The sequence below is a fragment of the Bufo bufo genome, chromosome 1 (assembly GCF_905171765.1).
Source record: "Bufo bufo chromosome 1, aBufBuf1.1, whole genome shotgun sequence".
NCBI classification, from domain to species: domain Eukaryota; kingdom Metazoa; phylum Chordata; class Amphibia; order Anura; family Bufonidae; genus Bufo; species Bufo bufo.
The window spans coordinates 816581936-816601748 of record NC_053389.1 but is presented as its reverse complement, the minus strand read 5'-3'; the positions used below and the strand labels follow the sequence as shown (position 1 = coordinate 816601748).

General features: G+C 46.1%; 1 protein-coding gene across 1 annotated transcript in view; it reads right to left on the bottom strand.

The window, feature by feature from the left end:
- LOC120989079 overlaps nucleotides 1–19813 on the bottom strand; it is a 66518-nt gene that overhangs the window by 40396 nt on the left and 6309 nt on the right. Inside the window, exons 2-6 of the mRNA XM_040416957.1 lie at nucleotides 18784–18911; nucleotides 18635–18662; nucleotides 10502–10659; nucleotides 9575–9745; nucleotides 1584–1733 (exon numbers count right to left, since the gene is read on the bottom strand). Coding sequence (XP_040272891.1) covers nucleotides 1584–1733; nucleotides 9575–9745; nucleotides 10502–10659; nucleotides 18635–18662; nucleotides 18784–18911 — 635 coding nt within the window. The remainder of the gene's footprint in view (nucleotides 1–1583; nucleotides 1734–9574; nucleotides 9746–10501; nucleotides 10660–18634; nucleotides 18663–18783; nucleotides 18912–19813) is intronic.

Sequence of the window (19813 nt, the reverse complement as noted above, 5' to 3'; positions counted from 1 at the left end):
CTAGATCTGAGGAGACTCAATCTGACGGCCTGGAGATTGACAGGTCCCTTCTAGAAGCTAGAGGGTTATCTGTGGAGGTCCTGAGAACAATCTCTCACTCCAGAGCGGAATCTACAAGCAAGAAGTATTCTAGAATCTACAGAATATTCCTGCAATGGTGCAATAACAGAGAGGTAGTTGCCTCAGACCCTCCTCTCTCCGCTATTCTACAATTCCTACAGGATGGTCTAGACAAGGGTCTAAGCCCATCTACTATCAGAGCTCACGTCTCTGCCTTATCGGCATGCCTTGGCAGACCGATGTCTCAGGACCCCCTAATCAAGAGGTTCCTGAAGGGAGCCGAAAGACTTAAACCCAGAGTCCTGAGACCAATCCCACAGTGGGACTTATCGGTGGTTCTAAAAGGGTTATGTGTCCCCCCTTTTGAGCCTTTGAATGAAGTGGACTTGAGGTTCCTATCCCTAAAGATCACATTCTTACTGGCTATCACATCAGCTAAGAGAGTTGGGGAACTTCAGGCTCTGGGGGCTTCTGAGCCCTATTTAAAAATCCTTCAGGACAAGGTCCTGTTAAGGTTTTTACCAACCTTTTTACCAAAGGTTCCTACCTTTTCTAATATTAATCAGACAATATGTCTGCCCACCTTTTCACCGGCTGCAACTTCTCCCGAGGAGGAAAGGCTCCGTACATTGGACATTTCAAGAGGTCTTAGAATATATTTGGACAGAACAAGCGATTTTAGAAGATCGGAAAACCTCCTTCTGACCTATACAGGGAAAAACAGGGGTCTGAAGGCCTCAAAACCCACGCTGAGTAGGTGGATTAAAGAGGCAATCCGTCTGGCTTTTCTGTCCCAAGATTTGACGCCTCCTTCTTTCGTCTCCGCCCATTCTACCAGGGCTGTATCCACCTCTTATGCGGAGAAGAAACTGATTCCCCTGGATCAGATTTGTGCAGCCGCTTCTTGGAGTTCTCTGAACACCTTCATTTCGCATTACCGTCTAGAGTCTAGACAGACGGAGGGAATGGCCTTTGGACAATCCGTTTTAAGTGCCGCCCTCTCCTGAGAGGGGAGTAGGGAGCCCTCCCAATTTGGGTGAGGTTCTTGCTACTTCCCCACTTGTGCTGCTGGTTAGGACGTAAGGGAAGCGTCAATTTTGACGTAAATTTGTTTTCCCTTAGTCCTAACAGCAGCACACAAATTTCCCTCCCCTTGTATGATTTTTTTTCATTTACTTGTTATAAAGCAACCCCGTCCAGTTGGGGCCGGGTTATATGGGGTAGGGGCTTAATTGGCTAATTGTTAATTAAGATACTTAGGCAGAAATTTTTGTTCATTAAAATTCCGCCTGTCCTGACCAGCTTCACAGGGGCAAATACCCCACTTGTGCTGCTGTTAGGACTAAGGGAAAACAAATTTACGTCAAAATTGACGCTTCCCCATCTCATCCTTCTGCCTGAGCTCTTCTCAGGATGAACTGTTAGGGCCTTTTCCCAAAGCCAGAGCAGAGCGTGGGCAACACTGTTAGGGGGTTAAACAAAGCAAGATAACAAAGCAATGCAGTCCAGATTTTCCACCTCACCTCAATAATGTTCTGAGTGCAGTAAAAAGGCAGTTCAGCAGTGAATGCAGGCTCTCCACATGTCATCTGGATGGAGACACTCATTTTAGAAGAAAAGTGTGAAATTGTTACAAAACCTATAGTGCGAGCAGGAAGAACAACGATCTTTAGCTGGAGAACAAAAAGAAATTCAGTTAAGACTTTTAACATATAACTGTTTTTGTACATTTGATCTAGCAATCAGCTGAAAATTGTGGTTGAGGCTTCTGGAAGTCCTAGTGATTAGGGATTAATGTCAGGAGAAGATATGTCCTCTACAGGAAAAATCTAGCATCTAGCATATATTTCAAATAAATGACTGACCACGAAGTGTGTGGATTGGCCAGCTCTAAAAGAGCACTGCCACACTCTGGCTTAAAGAGCGAGAGTGTCCTTTTAGGTCATAAGAAAATACATTCTCATTATAAGACAAACCCTTTACAAAGTTATATTAGTATTTATATTGAGATCTGAATTGCTTCATGGTGCTAGTTTCAATTTTGAAGTAGACAAACTATTAGTCATCTCCTTATACTTGAGACACCATGTTAGATACTCTATATTTGAGAATAAGGATCCTCAGTGATCAGCAATAATTCTCAATGTTCAATTTATAGTATAGGCCATGCATTCCAAAGTGGAACGCAAGCCTTTCCATTCTACATCAACCATCGGGAAAAAAATTGCCACTTGAGGCTTTATTCCGATGGTGGAGGTAGAATGGAAAGGTTTGCGTTCCACTTTGGAGCGTATGGCCTATACTATGGGAGAATAAGTCTAGTGGTTGGACTTGGTAGGAGATGCGTCCCACAGTGGAACGCATCGCCGGAGATGTACTTCTGGTGGGAGCACAGATGGAGGTAATAAAGAACGGGTGTCAGGGAGGGTATTTAAAAGCATGAGTTTTTTTTTCTTTCAGTTCAGTGATATTTACGTAAGCCTCTAAAGAATTCAGAGAAGTCTTTTATAATTCAATTCTACCCAAACCGAAGTTGGAGAGGAACTAGATATTTTCAGGATAAAAGCACATTATCTAGACAAAGCAAATAGAATTAGCTTTTCTGGGTGAGATGCATTAAGGTGACCTCTGGTTGAGTACTATTTCTATTATGTTGACTAGTTAATATACAGGATGACTATTGTAGACTAGTCAACATTTCACTGAGTTTCTGAGAAAAAATATATGACAATTAGCACAGCTTATATCTGCTGCCATCAGATAAACGTAGGAAAATTAATATAAATATCTTTCCAGAAACCCAGAGGGGCATTCCCTGGCCTACAATACTCTACACAAGTACTATGCATACTAAACAGAAAGTTGTGCCATTCCCAGTACGTGTCTCATATACACAAATTCTCCAAAATTGAGGTCACTTGTCAGGTAGGTTTGTACCTGATCTACTGGATCAGTTAATGAAAAAACATTTCACCCCAATCCACATGAGTTGCATCCTGGGTAGGGTTGAGCGAACCCGAACTGTAAAGTTCGGATTCGTACCGAACTTTAGGATTTTTGGACCCCGAACATTTCCAAAAAAGTTTGGGTTCGGGTTCGGTGTTCGCCGCTTCTTTGGTGCTTTTTGAAAGGCTGCACAGCAGCCAATCAACAAGCGTCATACTACTTGCCCCAAGAGGCCATCACAGCCATGCCTACTAATGGCCAGAGCAGCATGTGACCCAGGCTCTATATAAGCTTGGGTCACGTAGCGCTGCCCGTCACTCTGCTGTTACAAGTGTAGGGAGAGGATGCAGCTGGACTTGTGATTTCAGGGAGAGAATAGGAGAGAATCTAACTCAGCGATATATAGACAAATAGTTGTGTGGGTGCAGGGCGCAATTGTTTTACCCTGCCCTGAGCTCATTGACCAAAAAATAGTAACTTTTATAATTCTGTTAGTTAATGCCAATGTGGACAAGCTCACGTTCATTAAAATGAACCAGGGATGGATCCCTCAGGACTTGTCCGTACCTTGTGCAGAATAGACATGTATACCGGCACTAAGCAGCCATTGATGGGAAGAGAAGAGTATGGAGAAGGAAAGGAACTGCTTATGATCCTAAGCATACCACCTCATCAGTGAAGCATGGTGATGGTAGTGTCATGGCGTGGGCATGTATGGCTGCCAATGGAACGGGTTCTCTTGTATTTATTGATGATGTGACTGCTGACAAAAGCAGCAGGATGAATTCTGAAGTGTTTCGGGCAATATTATCTGCTCATATTCAGCCAAATGCTTCAGAACTGATTGGACTGCGCTTCACAGTGCAGATGGACAATGCCCCAAAGCATACTGCAAAAGCAACCAAAGAGAAAGAAGTGGAATGTTATGCAATGGCCAAGTCAATCACCTGACCTGAAGCTGATTGAGCATGCATTTTACTTGCTGAAGACAAAACTGAAGGGAAAATGCCCCAAGAACAAGCAGGAACTGAAGACAGTTGCAGTAGAGGCCTGGCAGAGCATCACCAGGGATGAAACCCAGCGTCTGGTGATGTCTATGCCTTCCAGACTTCAGGCTGTAATTGACTGCAAAGGATTTGCAACCAACCATTAAAAAGTGAAAAGTTTGATTTATGGTTATTATTCTGTCCCATTACTTTTGGTCCCTTAGCAAGTGGGAGGCACATATGCAAACTGCTGTAATTCCTGCACCGTTCACCTGATTTGGATGTAAATACCCTCAAATTAAAGCTGACAGTCTGCAGTTAAAGCACATCTAGTTAGTTTAATTTCAAATCCATTGTGGTGGAGTATAGAGCCAAAATTTTTAGAATTGTGTCGATGTCCCAATATTTATGGACCTGACTGTATATGCTGGCACTTGTAGTTCAAGAACAATAGACCACTCCATCCTAAAATAAATGCTTAAAATTAATATATACAAAAATCATAAAAATCAAAAGGGAACATTGTACTGTATACTGGATTGGTCCAATACACGATTTACATAGATCTGTCACAATTAGAAGTTCAAAGCCACAGTAACATCAAGGTTGAGAGTGGGGGGTCGGGTGTAAAGTTACACCATATACTGTTAAGCCAAAGACTGCTTGGTATCCAGCACTTCCATGTTTTTCAGCATGCGTTATGGTTTCAGGGAATGCTGAGACTTGTGGTGTCACAACAGCTGCTCATCCACAGGTTTCAGAAGCTCGACCACTGTTGTTCCCTCATACAATATTTTTAGCACAATCTGACATATACAAATTTTTGGTTGAAAAATTTTGTATTTATTTACCATTTTAAATATATTAAAAATGATATATATACACTCACCTAAAGAATTATTAGGAACACCATACTAATACGGTGTTGGACCCCCTTTTGCCTTCAGAACTGCCTTAATTCTACGTGGCATTGATTCAACAAGGTGCTGATAGCATTCTTTAGAAATGTTGGCCCATATTGATAGGATAGCGTCTTGCCGTTGATGGAGATTTGAGGGATGCACATGCAGGGCACGAAGCTCCCGTACCACCACATCCCAAAGATGCTCTATTGGGTTGAGATCTGGTGACTGTGGGGGCCATTTTAGTACAGTGAACTCATTGTCATGTTCAAGAAACCAATTTGAAATGATTCGAGCTTTGTGACATGGTGCATTATCCTGCAGGAAGTAGCCATCAGAGGATGGATACATGTTCTCATTCTGTTTACGCCAAATTCGGACTCTACCATTTGAATGTCTCAACAGAAATCGAGACTCATCAGACCAGACAACATTTTTCCAGTCTTCAACAGTCCAATTTTGGTGAGCTTGTGCAAATTGTAGCCTCTTTTTCCTATTTGTAGTGGAGATGAGTGGTACCCGTGAGGTTTTCTGCTGTTGTAGCCCATCCGCCTCAAGGTTGTGCGTGTTGTGGCTTCACAAATGCTTTGCTGCAGACCTCGGTTGTAACGAGTGGTTATTTCAGTCAACGTTGCTCTTCTATCAGCTTGAATCAGTCGGCCCATTCTCCTCTGACCTCTAGCATCCACAAGGCATTTTTGCCCACAGGACTGCCGCATACTGGATGTTTTTCCCTTTTCACACCATTCTTTGTAAACTCTAGAAATGGTTGTGCGTGAAAATCCCAGTAACTGAGCAGATTGTGAAATACTCAGACCGGCCCGTCTGGCACCAACAACCATGCCACGCTCAAAATTGCTTAAATCACCTTTCTTTCCCATTCTGACATTCAGTTTGGAGTTCAGGAGATTGTCTTGACCAGGACCACACCCCTAAATGCATTGAAGCAACTGCCATGTGATTGGTTGACTAGATAATTGCATTAATGAGAAATAGAACAGGTGTTCCTAATAATTCTTTAGGTGAGTGTATATATATATATATATATATATATATATATATATATATAATAGTTTTTTTTAACAAAACTATGCCATCTTCCAAAACTTTTCCCTCCTTGTGACACTAAGCCACGCATCAGGGTGAAGGTGCTGGCGGGGTGTCATGAAATTGTCCCAGGCCTTGGAGAATGTTGCCTTGCCTCTGTTGGAACTGCTGTGTGTTCTCCTCGTCTCCCCTCCTCGGTTGCCCAAAGAACTACGTGCTTTACTGCCAGCGTTGTCAGCTGGAAATTTTTGAAGCAATTTTTCCACAAGGACCTTCTGGTATTGCACCATTTTGCGCATCCTCTCCATCACAGGAATGAGAAGTGAGAAGTTCTCTTTGTAGCAGGGGTCGAGAAGGGTGAACATCCAGTGTTGTCCAAAATGCATAAAACGCGTTGGTCACGGGAAAGGCAGCCTAACATAAAGTCGGCCATGTGTGCCAGAGTCCCAACAGGCAAGACTTTGCTGTCCTCATCAGGAGGATGACTTTCAATCTCCTCATCTTCTTCCTCCTCTTCTTCCCATCCACGCTGAACAGATGGAATTAAACTTCCATGGGTACTACCCTCTGTAGTGGAGGCAACCGTCTCCTGCTCCTCCTTCTCCTCCTCCTCATCATCATCCAATTTGCTCTGAGAAGACGAACTGAGGGTGGTCTGGCAATCACCCTGTGTAATGTCTTCCCCCATTTCCACTTCTTCCACATGCAAAGCGTCGGCCTTAATTGAAAGCAGCGAGCGTTTGAGTAGACACAGAAGTGGGATGGTGACGCTGATAATAGCGTTCACCATCTGTGTTGATTCCTCAAAGTTTCTTAAAACCTCACAGAGGTCAGACATCCATGCCCATTCCTCGTTTGTGAAGAGCGGAAGCTGACTGGAAAGGCGACGAGCATGTTGCAGCTGGTATTCCACTGCTGCTCACAAAGCCTGGCCAACATGTGGAACGTCTCGTTCCAGTGCATGCTCACGTTGCACAACAGTCGGTGAGCTGGCAATTGTAGGCGCTGAGGCAGCGTTGACAGACCGGCGGAAGCTGTCGATGACTTGCGGAAAATGGGCACGCATCCAGCGCACCTTCACCAGTAGCTCAGGCAAATTGGGGTTGGTTTTGAGAAACCTATGAACCACTAAGTTGAAGATGTGGGCTAGGCATGGGATGTGTGTGAGCTTCCCGAGCTCCAAAGCCGCCACCAAGTTACGGCCATTATCAGACACAACCATGCCTGGTTCTAGGTTGAGTGGCGAGAGCCACAGCTCAGTCTGGTCTCTTATCCCCTGCCACAGCTCTGCGGTGTGCTGTTTTTCACCTAAGCAGATCAGCTTAAGCATGGCCTGTTGACGCTTCCCCACTTCAGTGCTACACTGCTTCCAGCTACCGACTGATGGCTGACTGGTGCTGCAAGAGGATAATTCTTAGGTGGAAGTGGAGGAGGAGGCGGAGGAGGAAAAGTGGGGGTTGGAGCCACTAACGTAGGTGGTGGTGAAAACCCTGATGGAATTAGGGCCCACAATCCTTGGCGTCAGCAGCACCTGTGCTATCCCAGGGTACGACTCGCTCCCGGCCTCCATAACGTTCACCCAGTGTGCCGTCAGGGAAATGTAGCATCCCTGGCCACAAGCATTTGTCCATGTGGCAGTGGTTAAGTGGACCTTCCTAGTAACTGCGTTGGTCAGGGCACGGGTGATGTTACGGGACACATGCTGGTGTAAGGCTGGCACAGCACACCGTGAAGAATAGTGGCGGCTGGGGACTGCGTAACGAGGGAGGGCCACTTACATCAGGCTGCAGGAAGCCTCAGTGTCCACAAGCCTAAATGGCAACATTTCCAGGGCCAGTAATTTGGAAAGTTTCACATTTAGTGGGTGGTGGCTGGGTATTTGCGCTTGCGTTCAAATGCCTTGGGTAAGGACATTTATACGCTGCGCTCGGACACGGAAGTGGATGTGGTCGCTGATGGTGCTTGAGAAGGTCCAGTTGCAGGGCGGGAGACATCCGGGCCTCCGCCTTCGACAGGGGATTGGCCAGCATGTAACACAGGGGAAGAGGAGGCAGTGGTGTGACCTGCAGACACAGATTGTGTACCCAGGCGTTCAGCCCACCTATTACGGTGCTTTGATGCCATGTGGCAGATCATGGTGGTAGTGCTGAGGTTGCTAGTGTTCACGCCCCTGCTCATTTTGTATGGCACAGGTTGCAAATGACAATTCTTTTATCGTCCGCACTTTCCTCAAAAAAGCGCCAGACTGCGGAACACCTACCCTTTGGCAAGGGAGATTTCCACAAGGGTGTGCTCCGGGGAACAGTTGCCCGCCTTCTCCCTTTTGCCATCCCACTGCCTCTTCCAGCCTGTTTCAATGCTGCAGATCCCTCCCCCTCTGTACTGCTGTCCTCACTCAGCTTGCCACCTTCCCAGGTTGGGTCAGTGACTTAATCGTCCACCACCTCCTCTTCCACCACCTCAGTTATTGACAACTATGTCTCATCCTCATCATCAACCTCTTGAGACACTAATTGCCGTTGACTTATTGACAATTGTGTCTCATTATTATCATCCACCTTGTGAAACACTAATTGCCATTCCCCACCGTCACCTTCTTGTGACTGTGGATGCTCAAGAGGTTGGGTATCAGGGCACAAGATCCCATGTCCCTCTTCAAGCGGGCTTGTTGAAAGGCCCAAATGAAGGAGTGGCCCTGAAAAGAGCTCCTCGGACTATCCGAGTGTGTGATCACTAGTTTGAGAAGACTCTCCATCTTTGGAGGAAGGAGGATCAGGGTGAGGATTGTGTTGACCAGACTCTTGGCTACTGAGACTGGACTTGGTGGAAGACAGGATGGTGCTTAACCTACTGGAAGCATTATCTGCAATCCAACCGACCACCTGCTCGCACTGGTCTGATGCTCAAGCTGAACTGGTGTTTGGCCGAGCATGCTCAATCAACACTACTTACTAGGTCATATGTTGGCAGGTTGATCTACATAATGAAATATTTAAGAATGAGACCCTTATGTTAACCAAACATTTTCTTTGGGCACCAGTAAAGTTAAGAACTTGCTGAGAATATTCTCAAACCGTTTGTGCATTGTTTAATGTGTTCTGTAGATATTACTGATGTATGAAACAGAATGGCTATATTACATCCTCATAGGTGACTTGGATGTAAGTCTGTACAGAACTGTGAAAAGGAACCAAGAAGCCAGGATAAGGTACAATGACAGCAACACATGGCTGATAGGAATCAGAGCTTAGGTGAAATGCTTCTATGGTGACATAGATCTATAATATATAATATATATCTTAGTGACTGACTATGATAATGATGGTCAAAACATAGTAAGAAATAAACAGAATCATAATCACAGCCTCTTCCACTTTCAAAGTCCTTTCCTTCACTTCCACAGTCCCACCTGTACCTCCACACTCCCCTCTTCTTCCTCCACAGTCTCAACTAAAATCTCCACAGCCACTCCTTCATTTCCACAGCCCCCACCTCCACACTTTCCTCCTCCACCTTCACAGTCCCCTTTGCCGCTTCTACCCTCCCCCTATACATCCCCACAATTCCCTCCTCCACAGTCCCCTCTTCCACCTCGACACTCCACCCCTACAACTCCAAAGTTCCCTCCTGTACCTCGGCAGTCCCCTCTTTCTCCGGCACTGTAATTTCCACCACCAAAGCCCCCTCTTCTACTGCCACAGTCCCCTCATCTACCTCCACACTCTCCCCTCCCTCTTCCTCCTTCACAGTCTCCACTAAAATCTCCACCTCCACAGTCCCTTCTTCCACCTCCACACTCCACCCCTACAACTCCAAAGTTCCCTCCTGTACCTCAGCAGTCCTATCTTTCTCCTCCACAGCCTTCACTGTAATTTCCTCCACCAAAGTCCCCTCTTCTACTTTCACAATCCCCTAATCTACCTCCACACTCTTACCTTCCATCTCCACAGCCCCCTCCTCCAGCTCTACACTTCCTTCCTGTAACTCGACAGTACCATCTTCCTCATTAACAGTCTCCACTAAAATCTCTACCTTCACAGTCCTCTCCTACAGTTCCACAGTCCCCTCCTTCACCTCCATACTCCCATCATCCAGATTTACAAATTTCTCCTTTTCCTCTTCCTCCTCCATAGTCTTCATTAAATCTTCACCACCCCAGTCCCCTCCTCCACCTTTACAGTTCCTGCCTCCACAGTTGCCTTTTCCTCAGTCTCCTATAAAATCTCCTCCTCAGGATAATAAGTGTTCAGTTTTCCTGCGGCACCATCACAGGACAAACTAAGCATTACACAGTGCCCATCTACGTCAAACAATTGGATGCAACTGAGTAATTCCCTGTTGGACTCCCCCCACACACATATTTTTTCAAATCATAAACCTAAGGGTGTATAAAAATGTTTTTTTTTATCAAGAGGAGTCCTTTAAGGCTGGTGTTATCACTGAAACATGAATATATTGTCACAAATAAGCTCTTCAAAAAACTGATGCAAAAGGGGGTGGTACTGTGACTACCCGCCAGTCTTATTGTATTTAATGTATGTGGGGTAGTCAGGAGCTTACATTAGTATGTCTTCTGAAGCAATTTTCCCCTGAGTCCGCACAGAGTGACATCACATTCCTCTTGTAATGATCTCGGACCCTCAGATTGAAGCCTGGTCCACAGCACTCAAATGGCCAATGTATGGTGAAAAGGGTCCGCCCAGATCTGGTGAAGAAAGCTAAAGAATAATCTCAGTAAGTCTTGGGAATGTTAAGAGGGATTTTTCTTAGACTCCATAAACAACATAGTTTTTTTTATTTTATTTAACATCTTTATTACTATACACGAAAATATAATTGAAAATTAGTATACATTTTCAAACCCACTTATCCTTTCCCCCCCACCTCTTCTCCCCCCCAGCTCCCCCCCCAACATATGATGCGTGTGCCCCCGCCTCCCCCTACTACCCCCCCTAAAAATTAAGGGAAGGGAGGAGAGGAGAGGGGAAAAAAATAAATAAAAAAAATAAATAATAATAATAATAATAATAAAATAAAATAAAAAAATATTTTTTTTTTAGATATAATATAGAATAGTAATTTTTACATTCATAAAATCCTATCAGAGTTACCAGCCATCCCATATCTTAGCCCATTTCTCAATTCCACCCCTCTGCTTATAGAGAATCCGCTCATAATTTTTCACCTTATTGACCAGATTTATCCATTTATTTACTTCTGGGGCCTGACGTGCAAACCAATTCCGACTGATCAGGACCCTGGCCATTAATAATATTCTGGGGTTTATGACTAGTTAATATCGAGAGATCGTTCAATAAAAACAATTGTGGCTCAAGAGGAATCTGTGTTTTTAGTTTGTAAGTAAGAAACTGGTTAATACCACTCCAATATGCCCCGAGTTCTGGGCATGCCCAGATCATATGTATGTAATCCGCACCGGCAGTATCACATCGAGGGCAGTTGGAAGAATCTCTTATTCCACACTTGTTAAGCCAAGTAGGGGTAACATATAGCCTATGATAAATATTGAACTGTATTAGGACATGATTGAAGTTATGGGATAATACATCTGGGTTAGTAAAAATACTCCCCCATACTACACTTTGTATATTTGGGCAATCTCTCACCCAAGCCTTTTGCCCTGGTGATTGTGTCTCAGAAAACCGTGAATTAATTAATAGTTTATATACAGTACAGACCAAAAGTTTCGACACACCTGTTCATTCAAAGAGTGTCACGGGGTTCCGAAGGTGCACTTGGTCCCCCCATTTCCCACAGACCTGTTGCTTAGATTTGGGAATGAGGATCTGTGCTTGACCTCATTCCCAGTGCGGCTTTTCTGGCTGGGTGGCTCCCTGCTCCTAGTCTGCCTTGAGCGCCGAGCTGATCACTCGGTGCTCGACTGGTTGGTCTGTCGGTCATGTGACGCTGGCCACGTCACATGACCCTCACTCCCCACTATAAATACAGGCAGCCTGCTGGTCACAGGTTGCCTGTTAATTTCTAGGTTCCTGGCTATTTGTTGGACTACTGAATACTTACCTGATCCTGTTCCCTGACGATCCTCTGCCTGCTTCTCCTGTACTGCGCATCCATCCTGGTATTGTGACCTCGGCTCCCACCTGACTACTCTCTTAGGACTCCTCTTGTACTTCGCTACTCTCCTGGTATTTGACCCCGGCTTCTCCTAACCATTCTTTGCTTAATCCGTTGTACTGCGTAGCTCTCTTGGTTCTGACCCGGTCCGTTCATGTTCCGTATTTTGTCTTGTCTGTCTTCCCTGCACATATCCTAAGTTATGGACTGCCGTCCAGTTGTCCCCTGTCATCAGGACTCGTGAGGCAAGTAGGCAGGGCCAGGGGTGAGGGTGGAGCGCAGTGGTCACTACCCTTCCCCCTGTGTGTGTGTGGACGTGACCGTTACAGATTAACAGGCCCAACAACCACTGTATCATGAATCCTCTTATTACCCTGACTGACCATGTCTCTAACTTGACACAGATGGTGCAGGAGCTAGGAGAGAAACTCTGTTCTTTTGAGTTAGGGCAAGGTTCTTCCACTCCTCTGCCCTCCAGTCCACATTTTGAACCCCAGATCAAGCTCCCAGAACCCTTTTCTGGAGACCGGAAGAGGTTTCTCTCCTTTAAGGAGAGTTGCAAACTCTACTTCCGTTTGTGCCCCGCGTCCTCCGGTCCCGAGAGCCAACGCGTGGGGATTATCATTTCTCTACTACAGGGTGATCCCCAGGACTGGGCATTCTCTTTACCTCCTGGGGCCAGTTGTCTGACTTCCGTGGAGGTTTTTTTTCAGGCCCTGGGTACCCTCTATGATGAACCAGACAGGGCCCTGGTAGCCGAGACGGCTCTTAGGGCACTGGTTCAGGGCCATCTCCCTGCGGAGGAGTATTGCACCCAATTCAGATGGTGGTGTGTCCCCTCTGGATGGAATGAACCAGCCCTGAAGAGTCAGTTTAGGTCTGGTCTGTCTCATAATTTAAAAGATTTATTAGTTAGTTATCAAGTTCCAGAGACCTTAGAGGAGATGATGACCCTAGTTGTCCGACTTGACCGATGAGTTAGAGAGAGACGACAAGAACGACAGTTCTGTTCTCAGATGGTGGTCCAGCCAGAGGCCTTTTCCAGGGACAACACTGAGGTCTCCACCGAGGATCCCATGCAGGTTGGCATGACCCGGGGTAATCTTCGTCGCAGACGCGGAGAGTGCTTCTACTGTGGAGATCCTGGCCATTGGATCAACAAGTGTCCTAAGAGGGTCCTCTCTGACAAGTCTCCTAAGGCAAGACAACCTAAAGACCAGGTACACCCTGATTTTTCTAAATATAAGCTTTTGGTACCCATAACAATTTCTCTGGGGGTTAATAAGTGGCCGGGTAAGGCCTTTATTGATTCCGGGTCAGCGGCTAGCTTTATTGACTTAGAATTTGCTAGTAAATTGGGTATTCCAATGTTTGCTTTACCTACACCTATCCATGTCATGGCTATTGATGCTACTCCCCTGATTGGTGGTACGGTAAGGTCATGTACCTCTGAAATTTCTCTGACCAAGGGTGTGTGCCACTCTGAGAGATGTTCTCTTTTTGTCTTGGAGAACCTACCGGTTGAGGTGGTACTAGGGTTGCCTTGGCTCCGTTTACATAACCCCACAATTGATTGGTTCAAAGGAGAGTTGGTGAAATGGGGACCTAAGTGTGACTCATGCTTGTCCGTGGTCCAGGCTGGGGTTTCAGTAACGTCTAATACATTACCCTCTGTTATTAAGGAATATTCTGATGTGTTCTCGTCCCTTACTCCAGAGGTTCTACCCCCCCCATAGACCTTATGATTGCTCCATAGAGCTAATAGAGGGTGCCGAATTTCCTAAAGGGCGAATTTATAATCTTTCAGGGCCCGAACGCAAGGCTATGGAAGATTATATTAAGGAGATCCTTGCTAATGGGCATATTAGACCTTCAGTCTCTCCTATGGGAGCAGGGTTTTTCTTTGTTAAAAAGAAGGATGGTGGTCTTAGGCCTTGTATTGATTACCGGAGACTAAATAAGATCACTGTCCAAAATAGATACTCTCTCCCATTGATTCCGGATTTATTTAACCAGGTTTTGGGGGCAACCTGGTTTTCCAAGATTGACCTGAAAGGGGCATACAATCTAATCCGAATCAAGGAGTGAGACGAATGGAAGACAGCGTTCAATACTCCGATAGAACACTTTGAATATCAGGTGATGCCTTTTGGACTCAGCAATGCCCCAGCTGTGTTCCAAAACTTAATGAACGATATTCTTAGAGAGTTCTTAGGTAAATTTATTATTGTCTATCTTGACGACATTTTGATATTCTCTCCTGATTTCAAATCTCATGTGTCTCATGTCAAACAAGTATTAGAGGTGTTGAGGGAGAACCAGCTCTCCTCTAAGCAAGAGAAATGTGTCTTTGGTGTACAGGAGATACTGTTTCTAGGGCATGTTTTGACTCCTCACGCCTTTAAGATGGATCCTGGTAAGGTTTTAGCAATTAAGGAATGGGTAAGGCCTTCATCCTTAAAGGCTTTACAACGGTTTTTGGGTTTCGCTAATTACTATCGTAAATTTATCATGAATTTTTCTGTAATTGCTAAGCCATTGACCGACCTTACTAAGAAAGGGGCGGATTTGGAGAATTGGTCTACCAAGGCCATTTCCTCATTTGAAACATTAAAAAAGGCATTTAGTAGCGCTCCCATTCTGATCCAGCCTGATCAGGAGAGACCCTTTATTGTGGAGGTAGATGCGTCCGAGGACGGCGCAGGAGCAGTTCTTTCACAGGGTCCTGCTAGCCTCACTAACCTGAGACCGTGTGCCTTCTTCTCCAGGAAATTCTCTCCCACGGAGAGAAACTACGACATTGGGAATAGGCAGCTTCTGGCTATTAAATGGGCATTTGAGGAGTGGAGGCATTTTTTGGAGGGGGCAAGGCATCGAGTAACTGTTGTCACTGATCATAAAAACCTAATGTTTCTCGAGTCGGCTAAGAAGTTGAATCCCCGACAAGCCCGATGGGCTCTGTTTTTTACCCGTTTTGATTTCTCCATTACGTTCAGGCCGGGAAGTAAAAATGTGAAAGCAGACGCATTGTCCCGGAGCTTCCATGCCTTTCAACCCACTGAGACGCTGCCTGAATCCATCCTACCAGCAAACATCTTCTTAGCAGCTCTAACCCAGGATATCTCGGCTCGCATTGAGGCTGAACAACATCTGGCACCGGCATCCACCCCAACAGATAAGTTGTTTGTTCCCGTACAATTTCGTCTCCAGCTGTTGGGGGAGTGTCACGATTCTGCCTTTTGTGGACATCCGGGTGTTGAGGGCACTAAGGATCTGGTTTCTAGGTACTATTGGTGGCCCACTCTGACCAGGGATGTCAAGTCCTACGTGTCAGCCTGTGAGGTTTGTGCCAGGTCTAAGACACCTAGGACTCGCCCTGCTGGTAACCTACGACCCCTACCCATTCCCAGTAGACCCTGGTCCCATATCTCGATGGACTTTATAACTGACCTACCGCTGGCGGAGGGTAAGACTGTGGTTTGGGTAGTGGTCGATAGGTTTAGCAAGATGGTTCATTTCATTCCCCTGTCTAAACTTCCGAATGCTAAAACCCTGGCGTCTATTTTTGTGAGAGAGATTGTTCGTTTACATGGCATCCCGGAAAACATTGTTTCTGACAGGGGTGTGCAGTTTGTGTCCAAATTCTGGAGGGCCTTCTGTCAAAGATGTAAAATTTCATTGTCTTTTTCTTCCGCCTACCATCCTGAGAGTAATGGACAGACTGAACGCCTTAATCAGTCTGTGGAGCAATTCTTGAGGTTGTATGTTGCTGATGACCAGCAATTATGGGTCAAATTCCTTCCGTTGGCTGAATTTGCTTTGAATAACCATGTCAATTCTTCTGCTGGGGTATCCCCTTTCTTTTGTAACCATGGTTTTCATCCCCGTTTTCATTCTGCGTCATCCGTCTCCTCCTCTAACCCTGAAGCGGATAAACTCTCCTCTGAACTGTGCACAGTTTGGGCCCGGGTTCAATCAAACCTAGAAAAGGCTCAAAGTTCTCAAAAACTCAAGGCCGATAGGAGACGTTCAAGGGGGTGAACTTTCAGGTTGGGGATAAAGTATGGTTGTCCTCCAAGAATCTATCTCTCAAGGTAACTTCTAAAAAATTTGCTCCTCGTTTTATTGGACCATATAAGATCAGGGAAGTGATTAACCCGGTATCATTTAGGTTGGAGCTGCCTGAGTCATTCCACATTCATAATGTGTTCCATAGATCTCTGCTTAAAAAATATTTTGAACCGTTAGTACCATCAAAAGCCTCGCCTCCGCCGGTTCTTGTTAATGATGCTGTCGAGTATGTGGTGTCTAAAATAGTGGATGTCAGGAAGGTGCGTAATGCCTTGCAGTACCTGATTCACTGGAAGGGGTATGGACCTGAAGAGAGATCTTGGGTACCTGCTAGGGAGGTTCATGCTCCTAGACTTGGTCGAAATCACACCAGTAGAAATAATTTCTTCAAATAGTGTTTGTCACTCTGTGTAGATGCGGTGATGCAGCAAAACCACAGACAAATGCTGCACCAGGGCCGTTTCTAGGGGCGAGCGGGCCGTGCGGCTGCCCGGGGCGCTGTCAGAAGGGGGGCGCCGGCAGGGGCGCCCTCTTGTCGTTTCTCTGCCGTGCGCCCCGGCTCCCTCCCTCTGAGCTCTCGCCTGCCCTGCGACCTGCGCCCGAGTTCCGAGTCCTCTCACTCTTCAGACAGTGCCCGTACGTACTACCGAGTCCAGTCACTCAGCTCCGGTACGTGCGGGCGATACTTACTGACGTCACGCGCCTGCTCCTCCCACTAGGCGGCGCAGGCGCGTGACGTACAGTGAGTGAGTGAGCGCCGCACTGCCTGCCTGTTACCCCCCGCCCTGAGCAGTGCTGATGCTGAAAAGAAGCCTGCTGTGAGGCGAGTGATGGTCTGTGGGGGGGGGGGGGCATTAATTACAATGGGGGGCGGGGGCCACTGTGGGAGACATGAAAATGGGGGCCACTGTACGTCACGCGCCGCACAGTGAGGGAGGTGAGCACCGCCGCCCGCAGAGCCTGCCTGTTGCCGCCCGCCCGGAGCAGTGCTGAGAAAGAAGCCTGCTGTGAGTGAGAGCCTGAGTCTGTGGGACAGTGCGTCACTGGGTGCGTCCGTGCAATGTGGTTACACATTTTTTACAATTGGGAGACACTTATTTCATCGAGCAGTGGGGGGGGGGAAAGTTTTTTGGACACTCGCCCTGAGAGAAATTTTACGTAGAAACTGCACTGTGTTGCACTATATAGAACGTATATTATTGGTATATAAAATCCCTGCTTCGATCAGTTTTTTGGGGGGGCAACTGGTAAATCACACCAGTAGAAATTATTTCTTCAAATAGTGTTGCATCATTGCCATTGAGTATCACTGAAGATGTAATGTAATTCTATGAGAGACGGAAAGTGTTACAATGTATCTGTTTGTGCTGAGCTTCTCCACTCCACCCCTCCCACTAGAAGGTACAAGTCTAGATAGAGATGGTATAAAAGGCGAGCAGTCAGAGCACCTAGTGTTCTGTGGTTAGGGACCAGTGCTTTGAAGAGGAGACTCTGCCAGACTATGGAGTGACCAGAAGAAGACGCTGAGCTGGGGATACTCTGCCACAGACCCTGGATCACCAGCCTTGGACCAGGGTACCAGCCTTTTGAAGAGATAGAATGACAGCTAGCTCAGGCCTTTCCTCAGGATCAAACCTTTCTTCTGCCAGGGAGGAGACTGGAGAAGCCATCCCTATGCCTCGCCTGTATTGTTTTGCACCTAAATCCCTCCAATAAAGATGTACCCTGGTTTACTGCAGACCCTGACTCTCTGGACTTATTTCCCATTGGGGTGCATCTTACTATCTCTTCTGGAGAGCAGCAACATGTGGTAAGAGCCGCCCTTTACCCCCCCTTTTAACATGTGGTAATACCCCGACGGTGTCAGTGGGAACCCAGCGTAGCATTGGGGCCACCCCAAACCCGGCCACTGCATATTTATGCATATTCTCTAGTGGTGGCTGTATATATCTCTATGCAGTAATATCCTGAGCTACCTCAAGTGGTGGCTGTATACATCTGTATGCAGTAATTTCAGGAGGTCCCCCTAGTGGTGGCTGTATAAATCTCCATGTAGTAGTCTCCAGAGCTCCCTCTAGTGGTGGCTGTATATATCTGTATGCAGTAGTTTACTGAGCTCCCTCTAGCGGTGGTTGTATATATCTGTAATGCAGTAAGCTCCTGAGCTCCCTCTAGTGGTGGCTGTATATATCTGTATGTAGTCATCTCCTGAGCTCCCTCTAGTGGTGGCTTTGTATGTCTGTAACTCCTGAGATCCCTCTACCGTTGGTTGTATTTATCTGTATGCAGTAATCTGTGTGAAATATGTGGATGAGTTACCCCTAATTATCTATATGCAGTAATTTCCTGAACTCCCCCTAGTGGTGGCTGCTAAACCAAAATTGAATAATTTAACTCTATGTCTGTGCAGAGGATTTTGAGAGCTGTATAAAAAAATGGAGCTCAGAATCCATTACTGGATGACTTGGTGTATAAAGGTGGATATTCACTTAGGTGGCAGCATTATTAGGGCTCGTACTTTCTTACCTTTTTTATGGAGGATAACCTTATTTACCTATAAATAAAGGAACAGCAGTGTCATGAAATAGATTAATTAATGATCCGCTTCCCCGTCCCCCCTCCGACCAATTTATGGTGGGAAAATATGCACCTTAATGCTACATAAGATATTTTACCTTTACAAGACACTCCAGTCCTGGGGGTACCACTGCGATGGGAATATCAGTCTGGTTCTGATGAGAATATACAGGGGCGCCCCGCCATTCAGGTTGGTTTTGGACAGGTCCAGAGTTCTTGTGATGTTCTGTATAAGGCAGCACATACATGAGTAAATTATACACATGTACATCAGCTTATGTATAGAAGATATGGAGTGCTTGACTCTCAAGAAGCGCCATAGATAGTGCAGAGCGAGCCCCAAAACAATGACTAAAATGTTAGTGCTGATGTGGGGGGGGGGGGGGAAGGCGGCAAAGCTTATTGCCCCCTTCCCTTCCCACTTAGGATCTCCCCTCTGAGCTGAGACTAAAGCTGCATCCTACAAAGAAAAAAATAAGGGGTTGGGTCAGCACAACCTGCCTGTAGGTGAAGATCGCTATGGCGAAATACATATACAAACGGAAAATGCAAATGTGATCGCACACTACATCCAGCACTCTGCCCTCCATGCTGGATGAGACATTGGTTTATATTTTGGCCAAAGCATAGTAAGCCACTCACCGCGTCAAGGCTGTCTCATGAGTGGTCCCTAACTTTTGTTCCTACCTGTTCATGGGCCATGACAGCCACATAAAATCCAGGGAATGCAGGTCAGCATGCAAGCCAAGTACACTTTGCTTGTAACCCCGTCCGGTGCCATTACAGCTTTCATCGGATCCAGGGATGCAAGTACCAACATGCATGCTGAACCCACCATATACTTCTCCTGGAGCCAGATGGCTAATGGTAGGTTCTATACAAGCAGACTCAGTTTTATACTGACTTTAAAACCAGCCTCAAGGACAGATTAACTGGTCAGGTGTACATGACTCCAAGGAGATCGCCACGCCTCCAATATATACTACAAAGAAAAAAATAAGGGGTTGGGTCAGCACAACCTGCCTGTAGGTGCAGATCGCTATGGCGAAATACATATACAAACGGAAAATGCAAATGTGATCGCACACTACATCCAGCACTCTGCCCTCCATGCTGGATGAGACATTC